The 10,333-nt window shown below is 35.9% G+C and overlaps 1 protein-coding gene across 4 annotated transcripts; it reads right to left on the minus strand.

Moving 5' to 3' along the window:
* Positions 245-9,841, minus strand: LOC109723452 (aspartokinase 2, chloroplastic-like). Of its 4 annotated transcripts, none has more exons than XM_020251811.1 (14): positions 9,656-9,841; positions 9,020-9,465; positions 8,690-8,772; positions 8,553-8,593; positions 4,924-5,078; positions 2,742-2,891; positions 2,543-2,638; positions 2,176-2,292; positions 1,955-2,074; positions 1,781-1,873; positions 1,563-1,679; positions 971-1,087; positions 798-860; positions 245-692 (listed from the first exon to the last, which is right to left on the minus strand). In XM_020251811.1, exons 2-14 carry the CDS (start codon positions 9,428-9,430, stop codon positions 588-590), a joined length of 1,668 nt encoding a protein of 555 aa, XP_020107400.1. In that variant the 5' UTR covers positions 9,431-9,465; positions 9,656-9,841; the 3' UTR covers positions 245-587. The 4 variants fall into 4 exon arrangements, with proteins under 4 accessions (XP_020107400.1, XP_020107399.1, XP_020107398.1 ...); XM_020251810.1 differs by having other exon boundaries at positions 1,557-1,679; XM_020251809.1 differs by having other exon boundaries at positions 8,553-8,772.

A 10,333-nucleotide genomic window follows, 5' to 3' on the forward strand; every position in this document is an offset into this window, starting at 1 on the left:
AATTATAACTTAATTATTTTATAATTTTATCTTATTTTTATTCAAACAATCTACTAATAACTAGGATAGCAAAATAAAATATTTTAATAACTACATGATAACTAAGCGTAATTTATTAAACCACATTGTGACAGAAAAAATAAACTAAATCACAAGATAGTTAAATATAAACTTTTAAACCACAAGATAACAACGTAATAGATAAACTGTAGAGGAACAAAGTCAATTATTATAAATAAATCAATTAAGAACGATTTAAAGTTTAAAAAGGCGTCAATCAAAAGAAGAAAGAAAAGAAAAAATTCTCAACCACTAGAAAATTTGAAGTGGAGGAAGAAATGATGTTACACTTGAAGAACAGGTCAGCCCCAACTTTCACATTAGTGGAACAAATGTATCAAACAATGATGGGGCCAAAGGTGGAAATTGTTAAAAGCTAGAGGATACTGTGGAGATTTGGCAAAGACTTAGAGAGGCATATTATTGTAAGTTAATGGGCAACCTGTGAGGGGCTAAAAAATTGAGGGTACTCTTATTTAACTTTGCGAGTTAGAGCCATACTCTGATATGCTATTTCTCGGTATGCGTTAGTTTTCGTATGGCAACTTGTTTCCGTTCTCGAAGAAAGCTGAATGGAGCGCTCGCACGCACTGCTTTGCCTCGCTGTCGTGAACGACCAGTGAAATATTTACCTGCATCGTTAGAGATTGCAAGATGAGATCATTAGATTTAGAAAATGATTTATGTTCTACTAGTGAATGATCATCCACAATACATATGAGAAGGAACTATCATACCTTAGAAGCTCCTTGGGAGATCATCTGAACATTCACTCCATTGCTTCGGAGAACGCTAAATGCCTAACATTCCATACAAGAAGATGAATGCTAAAGCAATCAGTTGGGAAGATACAGTATGGAAACGCAGAGGTAAAAAGAAAAAGAAAAAAATAAATCTGAGACACGCAAACCTTTTCAAGGATCAATGATGACCGTTGCACATTTCCTATGAGAGAGATTATCGATCTTTGCTGAAGAAGATGAACGACCGCTATCTTCTCAAGCTCTTCTACAAGATGATCCAATTCCTGATTGATAATGATAATATAACATAGACATAAAACAGTTTAGTGTGGAAGGACGAGTGGAATTGTTTGCAAATTTTTGTTGTAATGATTTAAATTAACAAAAAAGAAATTCAGAATTATAATCTATCTGAAATAAAATTTTGCTCGTATTAAACACTAAACTAGCATTGCTAAGAGTGATCCAGCCATTTTTTATTGAGCATAATTGCCAGAAACAGTAGAATATGGGGAAAAAAAAAAAAAAATTCAGCAGACAAGACGCACTGTTAAACAGTGGCTTGTGCTCACTAGAAAGAATCACTTGTCATTATTACAGGCCTAGTCATTACCCATAAGCAGGACCTACATGTGTTTAAGCACTGGAATCACTTTAGTGTAAGCTCAAGGAGAATTATAAAAAGGGATATATAATAGGCACACGCACAAAAATGCTAATGTTGGAATGAAATATTAATCATCAGCTACATACGCTTGCCTGCTGAATTAATTCTCTGCTCCAAATTTTTGAAGGGTCCAGTGTTAGTGAGATACTCACTTCACTGGTGGCTACGCAATCGACAGATATACCCAGGTCTTCAAATATAGAGAAAACCTGCATTAACAATATTGCAACAAAATATTGGAGAGTAACTAACTAATAGAAATCAAAATTAACACAACAAAGATAATGTAGTCCTGAATATGTAACCCTACCTTTGCTAGGAAACCAAACTGCCCTAGCATCCGAGTGCTCACGATATCCAACATGGTGATATTTGATTTCAAAACAATGCTGGTTAATACAGCCTGGAATTATGACGGATAAGGATCAGATGAACTTCAGTAGATAAGGCATGAAAAGTAAACATAGTATTGGTTGCTGCAGACCTTTCTCATGTCTCTTGTTTTAGTGATGACAGTACCAGGAGCCTTAGGGTTGTATGAGTTCTTGACCCTAACAGGTATATCACCTTCTCTAGCCGGCCTCATCGACTGGGGATGCAAAACCTGCACTTCCGCAAGAAGTTTGGAGTAAAAAAATGTAAAAATTCTTAGATTGAAAACCAATTTGTTGCAATGAGAAGGATTTGGCTAGTAGCATGACGTACCTGTGCACCAAAATATGCCAGCTCAGCCGCTTCCTCAAACGTCAAATGAGGAACAGGTTCTGCCTGCGGACAAATCTTAGGATCACATGTCAAAACACCATCAACATCCTTCCAGACCTATTAATAGAAATCCATATAAATGTCTCAACAATGGCATATAAAATCACATAATTCAGTAAATGAAGCCAGTTTATAGATATCTGAACTTTCCTTGATCTAAATATTGATACATAATTAGTGACAGCGTAATTAGTGAAGATATAATAAACAGATTCTGAAAGTTGATCTGACAAAAGAAGACAAATTGCATGTTGCAAGGTCAGATAGCTGATAAAGTAACCATTTAAATCAACTCGTCGAACCTGACCTGTATTTCTTGTAAGCCCAAAGCTTTGCCAATTGTTGTAGCTGTCAAATCACTGCCGCCCCTTCCTAAAGTTGTCACCGCACAGGATTTCCAACCCTATAGTTAGAAAAGAATACATATGCACTACGTATTACATGTAACATTTATAAAACACGAACTCGGCCAGAAAATGATTGGAGTTTTAGCTTGAGAAAGTAACCTTTCCAAGAAATCCAGTGACAATAGGGATTGCAGGATCATTAATCCAGTCTTCATGCAACCTCTTTGCTACGGCTGGATAAGTTGCTTCCAAGATATCGGCATTTGTAAAGTCATCTGTGGTTATGAATCCAATATCAAATGCATCATACTGCAAAACATTATTTTGTTGTCAGTTAAATGCTACTATGCAGGGAAATGATAACTTCTGTTTTAATGAAACAAATATATCATACCACTGGAAAACAGATAGTCATGATAACTACTTGCAATGTACATTTTGTCATAGTATCAGTATTTAATAGTAATTCACATTGCTGCTTAACCATGGACAGGCAGAATATAAACATTAAGTTGCAGCAAAATAGAAACTTGCTTGGTAACTATGAAACTCAAATTGTCTAACAGTTACTATTTGTAGTTGTTTTGGAGAACCCAAAATATTATTTTGAGTTTATTTATTCATTCATTTATTCATTATAAATTTATTATTTATTTCTTCTATTTAATATTTATTTATTTATTTACTTATTTATTCTTTTATTTATTAATTTTTAATTATTCATAAATTAAGTGATTAACGTCACATCTTGGAGCTGACATTTCGTGCGACGTTTTGCATGGACATCAAGCAGGACGTGGAGTCGAACGTTGCATCAAAGTTCGATTCTCACACTCACCTCCCTACATAAATGCACCCCTTTTCTATTGTTATTCATATGACTCATCAACATTGCAGAGAAGATAGAGAAATAAAAAAAAAGAGTTCTTTTCCTCTTTAAAAATTCTAATTTATGACTTTCTTACTACTTTCTTGATTTCTCTAATTGCCGGGTGTAAAACTCCATCAACCTCCTCCACCATCGTGCTCGCATAAATAGGAATTCCGGTTATACCTGGGGCAGTTTTTTTGGTTAAACCCACACGAAGGATGGAAATACGACTTAGGGCAATGCTACGCACGCTTCCAGATCGAGCGATTTTCAGCTCCCTATTGCTTCAATTTCTGGTTCACCTAGCGAGTTTTTATGAGTTTGCTATTTTATTTAATCACAAAATTGTTACATAATTTAATCACAATTCAGATTTTAGTGCAATTTTTCCTAACAGGTTGTATTGCAGTTGCAAAATAAAAATCAGACGAACAAGTGCAGAGGATTTGAAGATACTTGCCTAACCCTCTAATCCAGTTATAGAACGAATAATTCAAAGCTGTTGAATAGGCTAAAGTGTTGTCTTAAGCACCACTGAGGTATCTAGGCACTTTTTCTAGCCGAACCACTTATCATCTATCTGGTTAGCTAGCGGTAATGACCTTCCAAATTTTGGTCTTATGTACACCCATTAGTTGATAATAAAACAAACGAATGTCATTTTAATTAAAAAAAGGAGTTGGTACAATATGTCAATCAATGCACACCTTCTCCCTCAATTATTCCAAACCTATTGAGTTTTTTCTTTTTTTTGGTTTTATGAGGTACCCTCTACCACCCTTTTGTGCCCTCCACTAAGCATCCGATGACCTCTCAGGGAGCCATCAAAAACATTCTTTTCTTTTCTTTCCTATCCCCTCTATATATATGTGTATATATACATTTTTAGGCTTTTTTTGCATTTAGCCCTCTCAACTTTTTTTTTATTTACAAATGGCCCTAGCGAATTTATATTTGCATATACGACCCTCTCTTTGCCACGCGAGCGGTACGTTGGTATTTTTAAGTTGAACACGGTGATTGAATCACCGTGTTCATATCCATACTTTAATCCCTCTTTTTTAACTTAGAAGCGATAAAAAATACAAAAAGGAACGCGGTGATTGAATCACATGTTGAACTTAAAACGCCACGTAGGTGCTCACGTGGCAAAGAAAGGGCTCTATTTATGCAAATATAAATTTGTCAGGGCCATTTATTAAAAAAGAAAGTTTTGAGGGGGCTAAATGAAAAAAGTGCTTTTTTTATTTCTTGTGCAGTATTAGAGACCAACGACACACCATTTCTCTTAGATTTCCTGTGCAATATTTCCTATACAAAACTGTTTTTATCATGGACGCTATCACCCGTAACACCAAGTTCACTGTCACAATAAAAATCTCCATTCAAATATGCAACCAATATGCTCATTTAGACGGAAAGATAGAAATCACCCCACTATTACATTTTAATATGCAATTAACAACATACCTGTCGTGCTTTTATACCAATTTTGTTCAAGTATGCTGCAAAAATTCTCGTAGACATGCATTCACCAAAGGAAACCAAATAGTCTCTTGTACGAAGGGTCATCTCTTTCATCATTGCAATGCCTTTCAAAAGTTGCTCCAGTTCATCTAATAATGCTACCAAATACAACAAGAATAACGTAGTATCAGAAGAAAAAAAAAAAAAAAAGGAGAAAAACCGGCAACAAGTTGACAAAAGTTAATTCAAGATAATACCAGAATTACTAGATGAAGTAAAAAATTCATACTCAATTAGAGTAGAAAGTCTCAAAACAATCTCCCACATAAATCAACTTTTTGCTAGAGAGGAAATATACACAAAAGAGCAAAAAGAAATGCCAAGGGAAGGAGCAAAACACAACAAACTCATAATTATTTGATGGTCAGCAACAGAGTGAATAACAAACCTATAACTAGTAATAGCCAAATCACCCCATTCTGTTACCACTACCATGTAATTGGTACTAAGTTGTTGTCTCCATTAAGCCCCACAACAGAGACACTGCTTGCCAAGACATATAATATATCTTTCCACAAGGATAATCTGAAGACTTTTTTTTTATTAATAGACTTAGAAAATACTATAATTATAAAAATAATTCTTCAAAAAATTTATTTACAAACTAGGTCTATACAGTGAATGAATTACTGCTTTCTAAATGCGGTAAATCATTCACCGCTTTCTTCAAAGGATTAAAACTATTTTGTGTTTAATACTATACATGTTTTGCAGTTTGGATATAGAAAACATGTAAATTAGGGTAAAAACGGTTAATGATTCACCGCTTTTAGAAAGCGGTAAATGATTCACCGTTTTTATCAGTCTATTTTTACAAATAAAAATTTCGGATGCCTATTTTTATATTTTAAAGGTTTTGTAGGCTTAGTAGCCCAAACACTTCTAATCTGAATGTAAGTCGAAAATACGTGAACAAAATCATATACTATCACTAGAATGTCTTGACCAAAATGTTCTCGGAAAAAAGAGGGAAGTGAGATGAGGAAGCTTTGACGGTAATATGACTACCAGCATATGGTTCGGAGGCTCAGAATTGAACCCTGCGACTCAGCACAAAATCAAGTAACAAAAAATTATAAGAAGTTTAAGAATCGCAGGTTGTTAGCCTAGTCGTACAGTCATAACAAGATGACCAGCATATACTACCTGTCTAACAATGAAGACTCCATAATGTCTTCTTGTAATGTAGTTCTTATTTTTTAAGAAAATTAACATAGTTTAAATGATTCTTTTTCGCATACACATCCATTTAAATTGTTTCCTAACAGGAATATGTTGGAGAAGGATCAGGCCCTTTAAGACTTGATGTATCAGTAAACTCTCAAATAAATAAGAACTGGCTCCAAAAAAGAAGAATTGAATAAGATTTGAAACATAATCCTACTAAAAATATTAATGATGGGCCATCTTACCTCAGTTTAATCAATTACTGATGATCTTACATAATATTGGATATAAATGATGTTTTCACTAATTCAAATCAAATGTACAACATTGAGGTCTATAAAGCTGACACTTGGGAATACGAGTTGACCATTGACAATATATTGGTCAATCGGATTGTTCAGGTCGTTATACATGATTTTTTTTTCAATACCTGGAAGCATACATCCGTATACAGTATACACATTCTTAACACGTCGAAACAACAGCCAAAGTTGTTTAGATGCTTGTATTCCATCAAGAAAGAGTGAAAGCACAATACTATATGCATCAATCAGGTGCGTACCAACTTCAACTCACATGAAATTTTGTTGTGGCATTTTAGAAGCTACAAATGACAAATAAGGATGCTGATCATTAATGCAAATTAAAAAGTAATTAGAGGATCTATATGCGTACCAATTAAAGGATCTATATGCATGAAACATTTTGAAAACAGCACTGATAAGAGAGGAAAAACATGGCAAAAGAGTAGCTGTTAAACACATAATTCTTCCAAGAATGAACAAGAATTTCTGGTCCAGCAAACCCGATTCCTAATGGTTCGATTTTGGTTATGAAAGCTCGAACTCTAGTAGTTTAGAAAGTCCTAGTTGGATCTGAACCAAAGAAATTTGCAAAAATTCCTTATGTTGTAAAAGAAAAAGGAATAAAGAGCAGATAAGGATTTAAACTTAGGCTTAAATGCACCAGAACCACCTGGACTTTCATGCTGTAGATAGCCAGCCAAGCTGTCAAAATATTATATTTCCAACCAAAACTTTCAAAATTTTGCAATTGACAACCAACATTAATATTTTAACAATTTAAAGCGACTAGTTTAGCCAAATGATTAAGAAATAATAAAGGATACATGTCGGCAATATGGTATTTTCGACCTCAAAATTTAGTTTGCAGTACAAACATTGATTTTTAGCATTTGAGTTTTAGAAATTAAATATGATAATTATGGTTAACTTTATACATCAAAGTGATTTTGGCATCAAGAAGACTCATCTGTACCGCTAGCTTGCATTCTTTATTATTTCTACCAATTGACTAATGCTAATCACTTTAAATTGATGAAATGTGAATCTAGGTGGTTAGTTGTAAAATTTTGAAAGTTAGGGTGGTGAATACAAAATTTTGAAAGTTTAGACGGTTATTTGCAAATAGGCAAAAGTTCGAGTAGAATTTGATGCATTCAACCCTTAAACTTAACTGAACTAATGATGTGTAAATGAAAATAATTTGGAAATATAATATAGAAAGCACGTAGAAGGCAGTAAACAACAAAAGTGAAAAAATAACAGCTCAGACAAGAGTGAAGAATAACTAGATCATATAGCAGCAAAAAGAATCACAGGAGAAAAACTGATAGTCATCATAAAATAATGGCATAGTTTAAAATACGGCCTATACGGTCCCATATGCATTGTGGACAATAAACCACACTGCATATAGTCTATGCTGGCAATATGTGGTGATCCGCATACGCAGCTGCATAGACCACATATGCAGCCATGTATTGTTTACAAGGCCCCCCTGTTTGGGATAATGGGTCGGGTTTTTGTCATATTTAGATCAGGTACTCATTGGAGGTCAAGCCATTCAAAGGTGAAAAGAAGAAGAAACCTTAGTCATTCCTATATAATGATTATACATCTAAATGTTAGCATATACTTTATTATTGATATATGTAATTTGCATAAATTTTTAATTTTGTTAATTTCTTGGATAACTCAGTATTGTGAATGACCGTTTAAATAAAAAATTATTTCTCATCATACATTTTAGCCAATTTTTACTGCATACATTTATTTATAAGACTATGAGACGCAATTATTGCAATTATATGTATATTTCCTAATACCCTTGACAGCTAAACTGCATACGTGCCAGTATATGCACCCGCATACTGCATATACAGAATGTGGTGGGTAGACTGCCCGCATACCACATAGCACTTTTGGAAACATTGAATAATGGCATTGAAGCTAATCGAACATTTTTAGATTAACTTCAGTCACTAATGGGGCCTAGTTTCCAAAATTATATTTTTCTTGACAATTAACAGCATAAATAATACAATATGCCTGCTGTTTGATAGGATGTTTCACCAAGCTTATCAAGGAAGAGCTGTAACTCACCTGCAATAGTAGATCTATCAATTCCAAGTTCATCGACTGTACTGAACATAGTAACAAAACAAAACCAAGTCACGTTCAAGAGCAAATCTACTGCTAGCAAAGAGTTATATAATGAAAAGGAATTTACGAACACACACCTATTATGCAATTCTCTAATAATGCTCAACTCTGCGATCTCTGCTACATTCGATACACCACAGCTAACTGCTTTTTCCCCAGCCTAGATTACAGAGCATTTTCAGTAGGGAAACAAAATGAATAAGCCAACCAAGAGCAGGGTACTAGAAAAAATAAAGATACTAGAGCTTCAAGCTGCAGTAGAAAGCTGAGCCTCAAAAGATGAAACTCCAATGTGAAGCTTCTGCTTCCACCCGCAGCAAATTGCTGGTTAAGAGGCTATGAAAAAGCGGTAAGAAGCTTCAGCAGGTGCCAAACAGGGCCTAAACTCAGTTCATGGACAAAGTTACCATTAAAAGATTGTTCGTCGTCTTCCCCATGGCCGAAAGAACAACCACAGGCCTTTCTTCCGGAAAGTTCAGGATGAGGTTGGCAACCTCCTTCATCCTATCCGCCGACGCTACCGACGACCCTCCGAACTTCATCACGACCGTCAGTTGCTCATCCGACACATTCTCGTCGGCGCGTTGCTTCGTGGTCTCAACCTTCCTTTCTGTAACAGCTACGGCCCGCCCCTCACATCTCACCCTTAATCCACTCCTCTTTCCCCTCTCCACCACCCATCTCCTGCCTACGAGCTCAACAGATGAATCAAATCCCGTCACACTCCGCGACCTCTCGAGCAATGCAAAGGAAGCAATCGATTCCCTTCTAAGCCCAACACAGTGAGCTCGGACACCAAGGCGGAGCGCGGCCACCATATTTAGAACCCAAAAATTCACTACTCTCTCCAAATCTGGCACCAGAGAGGCATTTCCACAAGCATTTTGCGGGTCAATCCACGTAAATCAAAAGAAAACACAAGAATCAAACAAAACAATCGAAGAAAAACGCTTAAACCCCTAAAGATCGCTTCAGCAAGAAAGAGGGGGTAGTTGAGATTAAGATAGCGGGGTGCGAGAATCGAATGCGAACGGAAAGAGTACCTCGAGCTCGTCGATTGGGTGGAGAGAGAGAGAGAGAGAGAGAGAGGGGAAGGAGCTAGGGTTTCCTTTCTCCCTCTCGCGTCGAGGGGAGGTCGGAGAGAGATCGCTGCGGCGTCGACGGTGGTGAAATGGAGAAGGGACTAGGGAGGTGGTGTGTCGAGGGGTGCGTCTCCTCTTTATATGTGCAGAGCGAAAGAGCGGGCCCTCCCGCCCCGCCCCGCTGATACGAATGGACGGTGGGGATTGAGGAGCGCGAATCTGGAAGCATCGGATGCGCGAATACTGTTTGGTCTCTCATCGGTCCGTTTATTAGCCGAGATGCTGAGTGATGGTGCCCTCTTTCCGAATCCGACCTTTGACGGGAAAGTTTACTGTATCATACTCGTATCGTATGCTCAGTAATAAATTAGTTATATATATTTTTTAAAAAATAATAATAAAAATATTTTTATATTAATTATGATGGGATGGATAAATTTAAAAAATATTATTTTATTGGTCGCAAACGTCATCTCAGTAATATAACTAATGCATTTAAAAAAATAAAATAAAATTTCTGAAGGAGATTCCGTCAGCAAATCTGAAAGTTCATAATTTCTTGAGAATTGTCAAAATTTCCGGAGTGATATATGTGTGAAGACTGAAAATTACAAATAAGTGTGATGACATACATTAGAA

Source organism: Ananas comosus, linkage group 17 (assembly GCF_001540865.1).
Source record: "Ananas comosus cultivar F153 linkage group 17, ASM154086v1, whole genome shotgun sequence".
Classification (NCBI taxonomy): domain Eukaryota; kingdom Viridiplantae; phylum Streptophyta; class Magnoliopsida; order Poales; family Bromeliaceae; genus Ananas; species Ananas comosus.

Excerpts from the sequence above, each read along its gene's own strand:
- LOC109723452 (XM_020251808.1), bottom strand. The coding sequence starts at position 9,430 with ATGGTGGCCGCGCTCCGCCTTGGTGTCCGAGCTCACTGTGTTGGGCTT. Across the intron at positions 861-970 it reads CATCATTGATCCTTGAAAAG|GCATTTAGCGTTCTCCGAAG; the intron begins GTTTGCGTGTCT and ends ATGGAATGTTAG. Across the intron at positions 693-797 it reads TCTCCCAAGGAGCTTCTAAG|GTAAATATTTCACTGGTCGT; the intron begins GTATGATAGTTC and ends CTAACGATGCAG.